This window comes from Podarcis liolepis, assembly GCF_965112155.1.
Source record: "Podarcis liolepis genome assembly, chromosome: 16".
Lineage (NCBI taxonomy): Eukaryota > Metazoa > Chordata > Lepidosauria > Squamata > Lacertidae > Podarcis > Podarcis liolepis.
This window is the reverse complement of record NC_139567.1, coordinates 18,819,408-18,838,136: the sequence shown is the minus strand read 5'-3', so window position 1 is coordinate 18,838,136 and position 18,729 is coordinate 18,819,408. Positions and strand designations below refer to the sequence as shown.

Below are 18,729 nucleotides of genomic sequence, written 5' to 3'. Positions count from 1 at the left end.
CCTGAAGCTTGCAAGCTGCATGCACAGTCTTCTTAAGATATTGTTGCATGCCACCCTAATCTTTCAGCGGGTTCCAGCTGCTTACCCAGGGTTTGGTTTCCTCAGAATGAAGGACAGCAGAGACTATGATGTTTTCAGGATACATGGTTTATTTACACATATATACAACCTGAGCCTGAGATGGAGGGGCTTGCAGCATCAGAACCTCAGGGAGGGCTTGCTTCTCCCATGGCCACAATCTTGGATCCCACCAGAAATCAGGCATGGCTCTGTCTCTCAGCTGTCCAGCCTGCTTCTTGCTTCTAGCTCACACACCTGTCCTTTGTATTTCCAACTAACAAGCTGTTGAGGGAGGCGGGTCCCACTCATTTGTCTTATGGCACAGAGCCACTTCCTTTGTTCCCTTAATGTTCCATATTTAGGGAGCCATATTTAGGAAGAAACTTTGGTTATCCCAGCAATCAGATCCTTTTTGGCTCCAGGAATTAGAAGGGACTCGGGCATACAGTCAGCCCCACCCCCAAAATTTTGTAAAGGCAGTCTCACCCACCTGGAGAGTCAAGTGCCTTACCTGTCACCTGGAGGGGGCCAGGGAAACCTGGAGACTTCAGGTCAAACCTGGAGGTCTGGCATCCCTAGTTGTGGTTGATAATTCCTACCCTAGAGGTTCAAAGACTGTCTCAAGGCAAATCTTAAAAAATGTAGTATAAGCACCAACAACTGGGACACAGTGGCCTGAGAGCGCTCCAATTGGAGAACAGCCTTTACCAAAGGTGTCATGGGTTTTGAAGACGCTCAAGCTTAGGATGAAAGGGAGAAACGTGCTAAGAGGAAGGCACGCTTGGCAGACCCTCACCATGATCAACTCCCACCCGGAAACCTATGTCCCCACTGTGGAAGGATGTGTGGATCCAGAATTGCCCTCCACAGTCACTTACGGACTCACTTTTAAAACTGTGTTTATGGAAGACAATCTTACTCGGCCACGAGTGATCGCCAAAGAAGAAGAAGGATCCCTTCACTGAGGAGAGGGACTCAACTTGAGTCTAGCTAGTTTCAGTCCTGCTGTGAATTCTGTGTGTGAGAAAGCGTGTTCTCCATAGGAGAGAGCACGTGTTGCGGTTGGGGATACAGGCCACCCCATTGTTGCTGGGCAGATTTTGGGAAGAACAAATTGGTCGCTGGGGAGAATTGAATGTTGCCAAGATTGGAGGTGGGGTCAGAGCTTTTAAATGCTGGACGCCCAACTCTGGGCGTCCTCTTGGCTGTTTGCACCGGATCACCCGCCCACCCTCCCTGTAATGGGGGGGGGGGTTGTTTACTTGACCTTGCTATGCCTGTCATGGGGTCGTCTGCCTTAGTGCGGGGGCCTGGTAGGAATTTTGCCATCTGGTTGATTGGCTGGTGCCATTCGGTTTTTGCCTACTGCGTAGCAACTTGTAAGGTTGGCGGTTAGGCATTGGTTAAAATTGGTTGGTGGAGGGGTAAGTGCCTACCCCTCCAATGGTGGTGCAGAAAGGGAATTCCGTTAAAGGAATCCAGGGGCTTGCCATTCTTTTCGTCCTTGTCCCTGGCATCGGACTTGGGCCGTGCAAGCCCCACAGGAACATGCGGGTAAGAAGTGAGGGACTGATGCCCAGCTTCACTTCTCACCCAATAATTGTTTCCCACGCTGGCTTCCGCTGGAATCCGGAAGTCAGTTCTGTCCCTGGGGCAAGGGCAGATAGTCATAACCAATGCCTAAGCAACCACTCACATTTTTTGTATTTGAATAAAGTTGTGGCCAAAATTATGCCAAAAACCTTAAACAAAAATCGATGTGTGATGTGTGAATTTATTTTGGGGGGTGGCATGGGAACCTCAACACGCAAAAGTGTGTTCCCCCTAAAGCTCCAGAGCGTTAACAGTGGACTTTGTGTAAAGCACACTGAGGTAATGAGAGCTCAATGTTCCCAAAACATGATCATCAACAATTGTTAGGCTTAAACCTCAAAGGTGCTGTCTTATTCACCAGATGCATTAGTGAATTAAATTCCAGAGAGATCCATTTCCACGCCATTTTATTATTAACCGACTGTATAACATCGGCAAAGGTCTTACAAAAGGTACTGTGAACTGGGTACAGCTAGCAGTTACAGGGGTGGCAAAGGGTCTGTCAATTCAATGTGATGGCTGTGGGCGACAGTGACAGCTTCCTGATGGTGAACCACAAATACCTTGATGGTGACGTGGAAACATTTAGTCAGAAAAATGCCCCCCTCCCTGCATCTTACCAGAGACCAACTACGCATCCCCAGTGATCCCCAACAATTTTTTTATAGCAAACACAAGTTAGAAATCTAACTAAACCTTTATTGGCAATGTCTGTTTAATTAGATTTCTAACATTTAAATGTTACTGCATGAAATGTTATATTCCCCCCTTTAAAAAATTATAGAGGAGAGTACTGAAGAGGTCACAGCAAGATGTCAAAGCATGAGATGCGACAGGAGACCTAGAAACAAATGATCTCAATCCTGGAACTAAATCTGGATATTGAGGGTGGTGTTTTTGTCTCTTCTCAGTTAGACTGTTTCATGCCTTTTTTTTTTTTTTTTTGGTCTGAGCTGTGTTCTTACTTGATAACACAAAGGCCCAGGTCTGTGTCCAGGAAAGAATGCCATCTGGCACAGCCACTGAGAAAGGGTTCCTCAATCCACTCTTGCCCAATCACTGCATTGCAAACAGAAATGGGCAAATCCATCCATTTTAATATCTCCCCCCTTTCTCATTTTTCTATTCTTCAGTTCTCCACATTCCCACATCAGTTTACATTTTTTTAAAAAAATCCTCATCAAAATTCATCAGTGATTTTCGTTCAAATTTCTCCCAATGCACATTTTTGTTGAAAGCATTTCCCTAACAAATATAATGCATTTTTGTATGTTATTTTCACCAATACACACGTTTTAATGCACATTTTGCCTGAGTATATGCTTCTTCTTCTTCTTTTCTTATACCTTACTTGGCCGGATAACTCCATTGCTAAATTCAGAGAAGTATTTCGAAGGACGGCTGTGTTTCTGTTTGCGCATTGTTTCAGTGAGTATGAATTAGGCAGGCCCACTTGAATGAATGAATGAATCTTTATTTGCGTCAGCCATCGGCCATAGCAATATGTGAACTAAATCAAATTTCTTCCCCACCCCAATTTGCAAGCGCTTAGGGGAGCACTCCCCTGAGTCCCTAATGAGCAGTCCTGTATGGAACTTCATAGAAAGAACAATTCAGGTTCCTGCCCTAATGTGTTAGCTTTTATTTAAAAGCTGCCGTAGATTGGGACTCAAGCAGAACCAATCTGCCTGAAGTCCTTCATTGTAAGATGGGCTTTCCATGCAACACGCTCTCCACAGATATGGGGCATGCTAGATTTTCGCAGCTTGGCTAAAGTTCCCATCACGTCAGAATAATGATGTCTCAGATAAAACCTTCTTGAAAATAAACCCTGTTCATATGCCATACTGGCTATTGTTCTAACTCCACTGATGGAGGCAGCATGAACCTGAATTGCAGTTGCTGGAAATTACAGGTGGGCATGATGTTGAAAGGGACGCAGGTGGCCCTGTGGGTTAAACCACAGAGCCTAGGACTTGCTGATCAGAAGGCCAGCGGTTCGAATCCCTGTGTCGGGGTGAGTTCCTGTTGCTCGTTCCCTGCTCCTGCCAACCTAGCAGCTCGAAAGCACGTCAAAGTGCAAGTAGCTAAATAGGTACAGCTCTGGCGGGAAGGTAAATGGCATTTCCGTGCGCTGCTCTGGTTCACCAGAAGCGGCTTAGTCATGTGGCCGCATGACCCGTAAGCTGTACGCCGGCTCCCTCGGCCAATAAAGCGAGATGAGCGCCGCAACCCCAGAGTCGGCCACGACTGGACCTAATGGTCACGGGGCCTTTACCTTTATGATGTTGGCAACAGCTAATCTAAACCAGCACAGCAATCTCTGACTGTGGCTCCCTCAGAGAGTCTTTCAACACTACCTGTTTTATCCTTTGAAAAATTTACTGGAGATACCAGGAATTAATTCTGGGGCCCACCATGAACAATGCAGGACATCCGGGTATAGGGCAGTATATAAATAGTAGTTGTAGTAGTAGTAGTAGTAATGCATATGCTTAGGGCCCTCGTATTTATGGGACCGCCTCTCCTGGTCTGCCCCACAGAGGACTTTAAGGTCCATGAATAATCATAGTTTAGAGGTCCCGGGCCCTAAGGAAGTCAGACTATCCTCCACCAGGGTCAGGGCCTTCTCAGTGATGGCTCCGACCTGGTGGAATGCTCTGTCCCATGAGACCAGGGCCCTGCAGGATTTAACTTCCTTCCACAGGGCCTGTAAGACAGAGCTATTCCGCCTGGCTTTCAATTTGAACTTAGCCTGATCTTTTATTCCCCTTCCTTCCCTCCCCCTCCCTTTCTTATGAAGATTACCCGCTCTGGATCCCACAGCTAATTCTCCCCATGTCTCCTCACTGGCCCAAATAGGACTAATTTAGCCAGCTAGCCCTGGTGATCATCTAATATTTATTGGATGGATTTCCCCCCTACATTGATTTTTGAATTCTGAATTTATTGTTATTCACGTTTTATACTGTATTTTGTTGCATCAATTAAGTGTTTTAAATTTGTTGTTAGCCGCCCTGAGCCCGGTTTTCTGAACCGGGAAGGGCGGGGTATAAATAAAAAATTATTTATTATTATTATTATTACTGAGCTGTCTTTTCCTAACAATTTATGCTTCATTGAGCGTTCCTTGGAGGTTTCTTCTGTTGGAATGCTTGATTTAGGAACCTAGGAAACTGCCTTAAACCAGACCATCAATCTGTATGTCTTGACTGATTGGCTGATTGGCATGAGCTCTGCAGGATTTGGGGCAGGGTTCTCTCCCAGCCCGGCCATCAGAGATTTAACCTGGGGCCTCCTGTATACAAAGCAAAAACTCTGCCACCGAGCTACAGCCCTTCCTTGTCTTCCACCTATCCCTCCTTGCCTGTTAGTTCTCTTTCATCCCCACCTCCATTGGATTCCCTTCTGGACAATGGCATGTAATCAGAGAAGATGCTGGAGAAGGCAAGGAAAGCTGGTGGATGCTGGTGGAGATGGCTATTGTTTTTGAGCATCATGGGCAGACACTAATTACAATGCATACCAGGCAAGACAAGATTTTGTATATTTTAATTTATTATTCTTATTTTTTTGGCTTGGGCTTCTGCTCAGTTCATTCAATTATATATATATATATATACACACACACACAAACATCATTGTTATACAGTGTCCTCCACACTGAGGTTCCATTTTCTTACATTCTCCTCCCGGCAACAGTGTTTTGAGGCTACTGAACGCCTTTATGCAGCCTGCCCAACCAGACCTTGAAGTCTGAAGGCAAGGCCAATGGACACAATCCTAAGAAGTCCTGGCTGGTTTGGGGAGCAGTGGCAGAGAGAGGTTCTCCTATTGCAAAGCAGACAGGATGGTGGTGTCTTTGGTGAGAAATGTATCCATCAGAGCTACACATGAGCAAGTCAATGTATTCGACTGTTAGGCTCGGCTAATCACTGTGATGAATGCACTGAAGACCACAAGTGTTACTTAGGGCATTTTCCCTAGCTGCTGTTGTTTCTAGCACAGTGCAAAGGTTGCAGTTGAAATGAACACTTCTTCATCAGTCTCCCAGAGTCTGAATGCCACCTTGGTCATGAATGAGACAACCTTCAACCGATATACAGTGGTTTCAACCCAGCCGACAAATGTATGTAGGCATGACACCCATAACACGGCGTGCTTCGATGTCCAGGCAGAACACATGGTGTCTTCACGGTCCCCATTAGGACCATGCTAATCATGCACCTGGTCCTCCGGAGAGTTAGCAGTGAAGGATCTTCATAAAGGCCTTCCGGAACTCAATATTGAAGGTGGTGTAGATAATGGGGTTGACAGCACTGTTGACATAGCCAAGCCATGTGAAGGCATTGTACAGGGCCGGGGGGATGCCACAGTTGCAGTGCATGTTCAGGATGTGGGTGATGAAGAATGGGAGCCAACAGATGATGAAGACGCCTGCAGGAGGACAAATGAAAGGAGCCAGGTTAGCATTGCAGCGACCAGCCAGTACTTTTTCACAACAGAATGCAGTTAACTTATGCAATGTGCTACCACCAGATGTGGGGAATGTCAGAGAAGCAAATGATATTCCTTGCCATTTGCAGCACGATATGCGGGTGGCGCTGTGGGTTAAACCACGGAGCCTAGGACTTGCCGATCAGAAGGTCAGTGGTTCGAATCCCTGCGACTGGGTGAGCTCCCATTGCTCGGTCTCTGCTCCTGCCAACCTAGGAGTTTGAAAGCATGTCAAAGTGCAAGTAGATAAATAGGTACCGCTCTGGTGGGAAGGTAAACGGCGTTTCCGTGCAGTGCTCTGGTTCGCCAGAAGCGGCTTAGTCATGCTGGCCACATGACCCAGAAGCTGTACGCCGGCTCCCTCGGCCAATAAAGCGAGATGAGCGCCACAACCCCAGAGTTGGTCACGACTGGACCAAATGGTCAGGGGTCCCTTTACCTTTACCTTTATGCAGTCGTACCTTGGTTTTCAAACAGCTTACTTCTCCAATGTTTTAGCTCCCGAATGTCGCAAACCCTGGAAGTGACTGTTCCGGTTTGCAAACTATTTTTGGAAGCCAAACTTCCGACAGGGCTTCTATGGCTTCTGATTGGCTGCAGGAACTTTCTGCAGCCAATCAGAAGCCGCGCTTTGGATTTTGAATGTTTTGGAAGTCAAATGGACTTCTGGAATGGATTCCGTTCGACTTCCAAGGTACAACAGTATGGTTGTTTTTCCCTGCATAAAGTGTGTTTTGATCCCCACAGTCAAGAGGCTACTTTTGTCAAAGACCTCTTTCAATTTCTACTGCATCTTTGGTGTTAGATTTCCCTCTTTATTTTGGCAGCTGCAGTTGTTATAATTTAATTCCTCACATGGTAATGCAGGGATGGGTAACCTGTGGCCGTTCAGTTATGGTTGGACTCTATAACTCCTATCATCTCTGATGATTGACCATGTTGGCTGCAGCTGATGGGAACTGTCATCCAACAACATGTATTTTGTTGGTATCAGCCTTGGCCAACCTGGTGCTCTCTGGATGTTGTCGGTGAAACTTTCATCAGCTCTAGCTGGATTTGATGGGAATTGTTGTTCAGCAAATTTCAACAAGAAATTCCTGCATCATTTGCCCTTCTCTTTTATGATTCCGAGTAAGCAACTGCCTCAGACAGTGAAGTAACCATTGATCGCCTTATAATCAATGGAGGGTATCAGGTTGACAGAGGCTGCTGCAGAAATAATAATAATTATTTTAATAATTATATCTACTTTATTACTTTAATGATTTTTTTAAAATACCCACATTAGGAACTTTAAGAATGCAAACAGTGGTTTATAAAGATTGATATAAATACACAGAACAAAGGCATCAGAAGCCTCCAATTTACTATCAAACTCAGTGGAACGTGGTTCTTGGATGGATGGAGAACTTCTGTAAACTAGAGGTGGAAATGACATGGAACCCTTACCAAGCACTATGGCCAGCATCTGCGTGGCTTTCTTTTCCTTCTGCTGCGAAAACTTCCTCCTGCTCATCGTCTTGAGGGAGGTCCTCGTCTTGCCATTGGGCATTGTTTGGATCTCAAATATCTTGGCTGCTTTGGGGTTATCCACCGTATGCCCATTCTTCTCTACTTTTGGTGGGCCGTCCGTGGGCGACCGCAGAGTGGCATTGGCACAGAGGTTGGAAGCAGCTGGCATGGCCACTTCGTCGTTAGTTGGCACAGGTGGCTTGTGTTTGGTTTTCTCTGCAGGGCTGGTGCTGGTTGCCATCTCCATCTCTTCCATGTGATTTACTGCATCCTGGACAAAGATCAGATTCGCCCCCATTTTTAATTATTTTTTACAAAAAGGATTTAAGGAAACCTACCTAAATTACTCAAGTGACTCAAGGGGGATGCAATTCTAAGCTCTGGTTGGCAGCAGCAGGGATTGATGGAGCCAGGATTGTATCTGTAACTCTGGTGCTCATGCCATCCAAGGCAAAATATTGGGGAGGGGGGAAGTGCATTTTGACCCCATTCAGCACATTCAACTTTTTAATACCAGATTTTAACAATTGCATTTGTAATCCAATTCATGGCTTGCATATACTATTGATATGTCATTATTATTATTATTATTTTCACTACATTTATATATCACCTTTCTTCCAGGATACAGGGTTCTCTACCCTCCTCACAACAACCCTATGAGGTAGGTTAGACACAGAGACAATAACAGGCCCAAAGGCACTCAGTGATCTTTGTGGCTGAGTGGGGATTTGATTCCTGTTCTCCCAGACACTCAACACCCAAGTGGCTCCGATTTAATGCACAATCTATCTCTCAGATGATACATTTTCATTCTGGAATATGAAAAGATGTTATCTGTTCATGCCAAATGAACTGATGTCTTAATTGTTCAAACTGTTATGTGGATAGATAGCCTCCTTTAAAAGAGGTTGGGGCGAGCTGTGAAGGGATGGGCAAAAGGATGGGCGAGGTGTAAAGGGAAGGAAGTTTGGTCAGGTGTAGAGGGAGGAGGAGCTGGCCAGGTGTGTGGGGAGAGGGTTGGTAATGGGGCACATGAGTGGATTGAGTAGGAGCTGTAGCCTCATGTCATTTATATTTGTTACTTGCTTTTCTTAGAAAGTAACACACATTAAGGCCAAGTCAGAAAAGCCAATAAAAATCCACGTAAATATATGGCAGGACTTACAGATCCTACCCCACTGAAAGATGCCACAGTGCTAGCCCAAATTAAGGGCCAAAATGCTGGTAAAGAAAAAAGTATTTGCCTGGCACCTAAAAGGAGATAAAGATGGTGCCAGGCATGCCTCCTCGGAGAGAGCATTCCACAAGTTGGGGGCCACCACTGAAAAGACCTGAACTCTTCTTGCCACGCTCAGAACAGGGACAGGGCACACAAAGAAGTGCCTCAGATGATGGTTGTGGGGTTCAGGTCACTTCATGTGAGCAATGCTGGTCCTTGAGATACTGGGGTCCTGAGCTGTATAATGCTATACAAGTAACCAGTAGCAACAACATCAGGCATTTCTCCATTTTAAATCAGGTTCAGGGCTGGCACCAAAGGATGGCATAGTTGGGCATCTGCCAGGGACAAACATTACACCAGTGAGCCCCACTGACAAGAGCACTCCCTGAACTTGCTCCTCCTCTTCAGCACTGCAGCCCACTAACTTGTTCATCCAACAGTTACTTTGGTTCAGGCTCTGGTGGTGATGAGGGACGTGGGTGGCGCTGTGGATTAAACCACAGAGCCTAGGACTTGCCGATCAGAAGGTCGGCGGTTCGAATCCCCGCGAAGGGGTGAGCTCTCATTGCTCGGTCCCTGCTCCTGCCAACCTAGCAGTTCAAAAGCACGTCAAAGTGCAAGTAGATAAATAGGTACCACTCCGGTGGGAAGGTAAATGGCATTTCCGTGCACCGCTCTGGTTCGCCAGAAGCGGCTTAGTCATGTCTGCGGACAAACGCCAGCTTCCTCGGTCAGTAAAGTGAGATGAGCGCTGCAACCCCAGAGTCGATCACGACTGGACCTAATGGTCAGGGGTACCTTTACCTTTACTATGGTGGCGATGAGGAGGAGCAGGAGACGTCCTTGCCTACATTTTCAGAAGTACATGTGATGAGGAAGAGGAGCACAGTAGCAGTTTATGGTGGTGCGGAGGCAGACTCACCAGGGAGCTGGACACTGGGAGAGTGTACAAAACCTGGAGCTTGCATGGAGTGGACTTGCTGAAATGGAGAAAGCTTGGGAGAAATCCCGGGGTGGACTTTCTCTGGGGAAGGAGGGGGGACTGAGGTTTTCTGAGCTGAGCAAGTGCTCAGAGGAATCCTCCCTAAGTGTATGTCTGTTTCCCTGGAGCTGAGTTCCTGGCTCCAGCTGGAGGGACTCTAAGAACTGAAAGAGATCCTGCAAGCCTGAAGCCTGCTATTGCTTGTAGTACAACTCACCACTCTCCGTTTGTGAAGCTGGAAGCTCCCATTGGTCTTCATGATGAGTGTGCAGAGCCTGACGTCTTCTAGATGAGTGCATTTGCTCTATGGGTGGGGAGGGAGGGAGTGCAAGGAAGGGAGGGGAAGCAAGGAAGGACAAACAGGGAGTGTAAGAAGAGATAAGTCTGGCCTGTGCGCTAGAGAGATGGATTTGAAATTCAGAAGACTGGGGATGGAGGATATAGATGTGAGGGCCCTGACTGTGTGTGTCTCCCTGAATAAACAGGGATCAGCTTGGCAAAGTCTGTAGCTTATCCTGGGTGAAGCAGGTGGGTGAAAAACTAAGTAAGAGATGTATTTCAAAAAGTTTTCTATATTACCTCTATAGCCTTTCCTTACAGGGGAATCACTCCAATCAAAACTATCAAGGGAGCAACTCCTGTTTAGAGAAAGGGTAAGGGGTGGTGGTGGGTGGGGCTGGCCCACCCTTGAGCCAAGGTGAGGTAACTGCCTCAGGTGGGCAGCAGATTCCAATGTAGATCTTTATTCCACCTTGTTGCTGATGAAGATCTTCATTTTCACCTCTTCTTCCCTGGAGGGGAGGAGGATGCCATTTTGTGGTTCACCTCAGGTGCCAAAATGTCTTGGGCCAGTTCTGGTGGTGGGAAATGATAGAGTTGTATACAATTATGCGTGGTGTGGGGAAAGTGGACAGAGAGATGTTTTTTCTCTCTTTCTCATAATACTAGAACTCAGAGCCATCCAGTGAAGCTGAATGTTGAAAAATTCAGGATTGAACAAAGCAAAGTACTTGGTTGCATTGTGGAATTTGCTTCCACAAGAGTCAGGGATGGCCACCAATTTGGAGGGCTTTAAAAGAGGATCTGGCAAATTCACGGAGGAGAAGGCTACTAGCCATGATGGTCCTGCCTTCATGCCAGAGGCAGTATGCCTCTGAATATGACCTGTTGCGAATCACAAGTAGGGAGAAGGCTCTTCTGCTTTCCAGAGCCACCTGATTGGCCACTGTGAGAGAACAGGATGCTGGACAAGATGGGGCCCCTTGGGCCTGATCTAGCAAGGTTATTCCTACGTTGTTACGCCTGCAATTCTTGTGAATACCCCTCTTCAAAAAAAATAAACACAGATAGGCTCACAGTCATATACTGTGGCTTCCCAGGTGCTTGATAAACTCTATACTTTCCATCCTTTGGACAGGCAGCAAAACTAGAACATTTATTGAGAGCCCGAATGCATGGGTCGAGAAGCTTTGAGGGCCACAATCTGTATAGCCCCTGGTCGTATTTTCCACTTTGATCTCAAGCTTGCACCTGTTCAGCTATTGCTATGGAAGTTGTCACTAAATGGTACAGGATGGGATGCCTCCAGGTTTTGTTTTGTTTTGGAGGTATGTAGGGTGAACTGCTCTCCCCAGTGTCATTACCAACATGCTTTTAACTGTTGCCCCAACTCCTGGTGTGCCTATTAAGGGCAAGGACAGTCAACCATGGTAGGAAGATGAACTCCCCCTATATTGGGGGTGCAATAGTATAAGAAGAGCCTGCTGGATCAGGCCAATGACCCATCTCGTCCAGCATTCTCTTCTTGCAGTGGCCAAACTGATGCTTGTGGGAAACTCTCAAGCAGGACCCAAGCCCAAGCGCACTCTCGTCTCCTGTGGTTTCCAGCAACTGGTATTGAGGAACATTAGTGCCTCTGACCATGGCAGTACATCCTGGCCACCATGACTAGCGGCCATGGATAGCCTGCTCCTCCATGAATTTGTCCAATCCTCCTTTAAAGCCATCCAAGTTGGTAGCCATTGCCATCTCCTATGGAAAGTGAGCTCCATAGCTTAACTATGCAATGGGATAGCGATGTCAGAAACCAGGACGGCAGCTGAGGACTGATGCCTCTTCTGCTTTTGCCTAGGAGCCCTACCTGATTCACAGAACCAAACAGCCATCTCAGGTTCACTCACGCCGAACAGCAAAGATTGGGGAAGGAAAAGGAGGAGATGGGAAATCCTTGGGGATAAATCAGGATCAGGGAGGAAAGAGGAGATGGAGATTGGTGTGTGGGTGTTGCTTGGGTTCTGATTACCTTCAGTGGGGCCTCGGTGTCAGGGTCCAGGCCCACGCTGGTGGCGGCGATGCGCTTGGTGTTGACCCGCTTCCTGCGTTTCCGCAGCACTATGTATATCTGCACGTACACCAGCAGGGTGACAATGAAGGGGACGTAGAAGGAGACGATAGAGGAATACACAACAAAGGCAGGATTGGCAATGAAACACTCATTCTTCTCTGGAAGACACAAGAGATTGCAGGAGCGTTGTCCCAGCCATTAGGAGCTACTGCCAGCTTGCATGTGAGTTTGTGCTACTACAAGAAGGTGCAAAAGATGTTGTTTCTGGGGGAGAACCTCATCACACTTGGTCCCAATGCAATAAACTCCAATGCAAGCTTGAGATCTTCAGCAGTGGAGACTGCATGACTGTTATGGAATCTATCCAGCCTCACATACATGACACTGTTCCTTGGGAGAGCAGCCCCATCCCAAGACACTGCTAATTTCAAGGGGGTGGCATGCTGTCTCCCTGCCTTGCTAGTCTTTCTGACTTGCAGTTCCATAAAGTTATTTAAGAGACAAGGGGAGGAAGAGGAGAGTGAATGTCAAAGCGGGAGCCGGGAGCCAGTCAGCAATAACTCCCCAAGTGTCAGTGAAGTTAACTCTTTATTCAAAGAAACAAAATAGCTCAGGCCTAGTGAGCACAGCGACTCTTCCCAGTATGTCTTGCCCCAGTGAGGCAGTTGCAAGGACTGAAGACCCCACCTTCTCACAGCTCTCTAAGTCTCCTCCTCCCTTGGTTACTTCCCAAGCAGTCTGAGGCTCCTTTGTTTTGCCTGTTTCTGCTTTACTCATGTCATACTGCTGCAGGTTCTGGGTGACCAGCAGGGAGGGGAGCTGGTCGCAGCACGAAGGGGAAAAAACCCAGGCTTCTTCAGCAGCCTGCTTTATATCTTTCTCTGGGGTCCTCCTCCACTCCAGTCTCTGCTTCTGCCTCTGATTCTGGACTGCTCTCTGCCATAGCCTCTTCCTGCTCACTAAACCCTGTTACCTCTGCAATTTTCAACACCTCCTCCAGTCCTCTTCCACTGACCACTCATTATCATCTCCCCAACTCTGGGCCTTCTTCCCTCAGTGTTACCCAGCTGCTGCCTCCCACCACACCTCTGTATCCAGCCAGTCCATGACAGTGAGTGGTGGAAGTTTGCACCCCTTCAGGAGATCAGATGTTGCTGTGGCAGAAATACAGCGTGACCAAGAGACACACACTGGGCTATTTTCTAGATGGGCCTTTGCCAGTCTTTCTGAATGAGCCATTGCGGATTCATAAAAATAACATTGAATTATAATTGGGGCAGGAGAATAAAGAGTATCTACACCAGCTTTTGACACAATGATGCACTCCAGTTGTTATTGGACTACAACTCCCATCAGCCTCTGCCAGCACTGTTCGTAAAGGCTGTTCTTCCCAATTGCTGTGCTGAAAGTAGGCCAATTTTACTCTTTCTTGTGTGTGCACATACATGTGTGCATTTCAGTGGCGTAGCGTGGGGGGTGCAGGGGGGGCCGGCCACACCGGGCACAACATCTGGGGGGGGGGGTCGCACTCGCAGCTCTCTGCCCCTACTAAAATCCACGGGTTAGGGGGCGCAAATTACTTGCCTTGCCCCGGGTGCTGACAACCCACGCTACGCCACTGGTGCATTTGCTTGTTTTCTGCACAAACTACCCTTTGGGGTTACAAGAAGAGGAAGGCTGTGTTGTGACCAGGACACACAGAGAGAATGCTGGCTCACTTTACAGCCTACCCCCCCCCAGACTTGAACCCAGCACAGAATGCACCCCCTATTTTATTTTATCATGCTTACTTGTGTTGTTCAGCCCAAAAAGCAGTGGGCAGGAGACGGCAAAGGAGAGGACCCAGACCACGGCGATCATGACAGTGACTCTGCGCTTGGAGCTGTAGCGTGTGTTATAAAGCATCGGCATGGCCACAGCAGTATACCTGTTTGGAAGGGAGACACAAGAGTGGGAATTCAGTGTGGCATTGGAGCTCACCTGCACTGCTGAAAAAGAAACAAGGAGGGGAAGGATGGCAGAGGAAAGTTCAGGTCCAGAGATAGCAAGGATTCGTGATGCTGTGCTGGAAGGAGCACGCAATCCCTAGCAAGCTGGGAAGCAACTCAGAGATGGATTCTCTACCTGTCGATGCTGATGGCGCAAAGGTTGAGGATGCTAGCTGTGCACATCATAACGTCCAGGGTGACGAAGATGTCACAGTGGATGCGGCTGAAACGCCACTCACCAACCACCTGAGAAGAAAACAGCATCGGTGTCAGGGGTGGGGAAGTCCAAGACTCTGTACAACAATAATGAAGACTTGGGTGGAATCTACACACATATAAAAACACTGTGAAAATGTGTTTTGTTTTTTTTAAAAAAAACATTTTGAAAAATATATTGAATTAGCCATAGCTCCACATCGCCATCTAGTGTCACATTAGTATATTGCACTTTACAACACACTTGAAATGTTCTGTTTTCAGCTGTATAGCTGATTCCCTGGAGACACTTGTTTATCCAGGTATACCTATTCCATTTTCCAGCCAGATGGCCTTTACAACAGCCTCCCCTAGCCTCACACTCTCCTTATGTTTTGGGCTATGATTCCCATCAACTCCAGTCAACCTGATCATCCTGGGTGGTGATGATGAGAATTGTAATCCAAAGACCAGGAAGGCACCAGGTTGGGAGCCGGCTGCCCTAGAGGAACTTAGAGACAGTCTTGATATGGAATGATTCAAGAAGCGCAGAAACAATGCTGGCATGGGCTGCATCTGAGCTTCTTTGGTGCAATCTCTTCAATCAATCAATTTATTTCTCAAATGCCCAGAGCAAGACAATTCCAGCATAACCACATAAGCGCTCTCTCCTTCCCTTTCTCTCTCCTGCACAAATCACACCTTTGATCAGGTTTCCAGATGTTCATCGCTTGCTTGCCGCTTTTGGCTGTTGCAGCCTAGCTTGTCTGGAATGTAAAAATCTAGACTTGCCTGTCCGGAGAGATCAGCACTGATCCTATCAGCTGGGGGGGGGGGATTTGGAAACAGACAACATGCTCCTGAATATACATCCAGCAAGCTGCCAACAGACTCCCCCCACCTGCCCCCCAGCTCTCCCTGGCCTCTGTAATTCTTGGAATCTACATCAATGTCTCTCAGCATCATTCACTTTAAGGGAGAGGATGTGAGACTTCAGAAGGAATTAGAAGACAAACTAATGAAGTGTTACACACAATGCTGGTGGGGAGTGCACTCTTTGTGGTGGTTGTGGAACGCAGCTTAAGAAGAGATCTGTCACATCAGGCCAGTAGACTCCCTGCCCCTGGCATCTGACACCTAGAATGACACTGTCTCTGGGATGTTTTATTTATTAATTAAATCACTTCATAGTGAAACTTTATGAGTGGTTCATAGCAAAATAGAAACGGTTGCATCCCCCCCCCTCTATTATGTCTTATAGCTGCATGGCAGAGAGGCCTTCTGGGGACAATGTGTATTTGCAACAGCATCCTTTTTAGCAGCAAAGCATTTTGGGTGCAGGTGATAGACAAGGCACCAAAAAAACCGTTCTGACTCTCATGTGGAGCCCTCAACAACAGGGATGTTTTTGATTTGGAGATGTAGGAAATGCAAAACCCAAACACCATGTGTCCAAAATGGTTTTAGAATTGTGGTGTTTTTTTAAATGTATTTAAACATCTAACCCCCCCCCCCATCACATACACTCCAAAGGGGAAAGAACACACCCATGCAAATATTGTTTGGTAAACACAGTTTTAGAAATGGGCAAAAGTTGTATGTTTCAGTGGAATTTGATTTCTTGGCAGTCAAAAACTTGCTGGGAACGCATTTCATGCAGTGCATTCATACAAATGAGTTTCATGCGTCACATTAAAAATATGCACACAATATTTCAACCAGAACAAGGCAAAACCATCAAAATCCAAATGACACTGTCTATTGTCTGATAAACAAACAGTCATTATTTATTTTTATTCTCTTGGAAGGGATAAACTGATATTCCACTTGAAAGCAGGTTGAGGATCATACAGAGGGAGTCCGGGTCTGTTGTTGCCTGTACTTGCTCTTGAAAAGTGTGGCAAGCATTGCCACAGATTATATATATATATATATATATATATATATATATATATATATATATATATATGAGAATGAAACAAGCCCCATTGATTTTTGTTGTTGTTTACTTTTGAATGGAGCACAGAAGTAAGAGCAGGAGAGGCATTCTTGTGCTGTAATGACACTTAAATGTATGTCCAGCCAGTAGGTGAATAGCATCCATTGGGGTATCCGTAAGATTCTCCATTATTATGGGATTAATGTGGACTCCCTACCAAATTTTGCCTCTAACAGAGTCAAACAACTCATCAAAGAAAAAATTTATTTGGACTGTAAATGGAGGGACATTCATTCACTTTCCCAGATGGCATACTCATCCTGGTATCCAATATATAAAACATCTTTTGGGCTGGAGCAATACTTAATTAATCTCACGCTGGCACCCCTTAGAAAAGCATTTACAGCTTTGTGTCTTCAGTGTATGCCCTCCGCATATCGAATGGGAAGATTCAATAACATCTCTGTGTACCTAAGACTGCATCTGTGAGTCGGGAGACATGGAGGACATTCAATGCTATTCTTTACGATGCCCCTTATGTACATCCCCTAGACAAAAATTCCTCGATTACATCCTTTGTTCTCTTTCCAACTGACCTCCCCTTGAGCAATTCTCTATTTAGCTGGCTGGTAATAACGTATTTATTATTGCACTGGTTGCAAAACTTGCCTTGGCTGCAAGTAAGTTGAGAGCTAGGTGCCAAGACAAGTAGCATAAGGGGGAGTGTGAGATGTGGAGTGCTTAACTTATGCAGGTGTTATTTTTTGCATTTTTGTATGTTTGCTTTGCTGCTGTTGTTGTTCAGTTTCAAATCAATTATTTGCATGCTACGCATTGTGACCAATTGTGATGGCTTATAGCAGGCACCACTCACCTGCGGCCCTCCAGATGTTTTGGCCTACAACTCCCATGATCCCTAGCTAACAGGACCAGTGGTCAGGGATGATGGGAATTATAGTCCAAAACATCTGGAGGGCCGAAGGATGGGGATGCCTGGCTTACAGCTTTTGGCAATAAAGATTTCATTCATCCGTTCATCCATTGGGGAAATGAGTGTGCAAAATAACAGCTACTAAGGTAGATTTCCTGGAAGACTTGATGGTGCTTTCTAGAATATTGGGCCCCCTGCTTCTTGAGCCAACCAGAATTTAACTAACTCAAGGGCTTGCCTAGTTCCTCCTCACAGAAACCCCACAGACAGATCAACACCCTAATGAGTGGAAGAGTGTCATTACAGCCCAGGAGCCAAATACAACCTTCTAGGCCTCACTGTGTGGTCTCTATTTCCAATTATTTTCAATGCATTTGCCTATAGAATACACATTTTGCATGCATCTTTTACATAAGATACATACATTTTCTGCACTGAAACAGCATCACAAAAGCAAGAAAAGTGCATAATCTGATTGGGTTCTAATTTTCAGTCAAGTTTGAGAGTGTCAGGTTGGAATGGTCCACTGTGAAAAGCAGGTGGGAAAAGTTCCTATCCCCTCCCTTTCTTAGGCCGCATTCGCACAGTAGTTAATTCAGTTTCGCTCTGTTAATTTTCATATTAAAGTATATTTGAGCTTTTGCATGACATAAAACCCACTTCTAGCGGAATCTAATGGAAGTTTAGTGCTCCTTTCTGTGATAATTGGTTCCAAAACAATCTGTTTGTAACCCTATTGACCCAGAATATTATGGAAGTAAAATTACAAAATTTAGGGTGTTATAACGGCATACAGTCATTTCCTGCCATTTTTATGGGGGAAACATAGTGAAATAGAAGCATGCATGTGTGGAAAGGGTGGGGGAGTACCGTGCCCACTGGTGTGAATGGAATTTATTGTGGGATGCCAGTATATTGATCAAAAAACCATAGTTCCATAATGCAACAAGTACTGCTGTGTGAAAGGAACGTCTGAAAATGGGACAGAAGCAGTAGCATTATAATCAGAAAAATGAACACAATATTCCCCACATCTGAACACCTCCCAAGTGTTTGGGTCACCTCTTCCTGACTCTAAAGAAGCTTCAAGGATTCTTAACCAGGACAAGTTGCAATAGACTATTCCTAGAGTCTGCCTACCTCCAAGTAGACCCCCCATGGCATCACCAGAGTAGCCACGAGCAGGTCTGCCACGGCGAGGCTGACAATCAGGTAGTTGGTGGTCGTCTGAAGAGCCTTCTCCCTCGACACAGCCATGCACACCAGCACATTACCAAAGACGATGACGAAGATGAGGAGAGTGAGGAGCATGGCATAGAAATTGTACTGAGGGGGCTCCTGTCCTGGGCTGGACCCATTGAGGGTTTGGTTATCGTAGCTGTCATCATACGAGGACATGTTCTGGAAATCCATGAGGAAGAAGCAGCTGGTTTGGGGATCTGCCTCACCACAAAAGGGGAAGA

General features: G+C 46.3%; 1 protein-coding gene and 1 long non-coding RNA gene across 5 annotated transcripts in view; both read right to left on the bottom strand.

The window, feature by feature from the left end:
* LOC310696120 overlaps positions 1–18,729 on the bottom strand; it is a 493,645-nt gene that overhangs the window by 413,942 nt on the left and 60,974 nt on the right. The window lies entirely within an intron of this gene.
* DRD2 (dopamine receptor D2) overlaps positions 5,189–18,729 on the bottom strand; it is a 73,803-nt gene continuing 60,262 nt past the window's right edge. For 3 of the 4 annotated variants that reach the window (XM_083481117.1, XM_083481118.1, XM_083481119.1), the window contains exons 2-8: positions 18,407–18,705; positions 14,338–14,447; positions 14,004–14,140; positions 12,172–12,371; positions 10,087–10,173; positions 7,600–7,933; positions 5,189–6,090 (exon numbers count right to left, since the gene is read on the bottom strand). In XM_083481117.1, coding sequence (XP_083337243.1) covers positions 5,897–6,090; positions 7,600–7,933; positions 10,087–10,173; positions 12,172–12,371; positions 14,004–14,140; positions 14,338–14,447; positions 18,407–18,679 — 1,335 coding nt within the window. In that variant the 5' untranslated portion in view covers positions 18,680–18,705 and the 3' untranslated portion in view covers positions 5,189–5,896. The remainder of the gene's footprint in view (positions 6,091–7,599; positions 7,934–10,086; positions 10,174–12,171; positions 12,372–14,003; positions 14,141–14,337; positions 14,448–18,406; positions 18,706–18,729) is intronic. The other variant, XM_083481120.1, reaches the window with a different exon arrangement.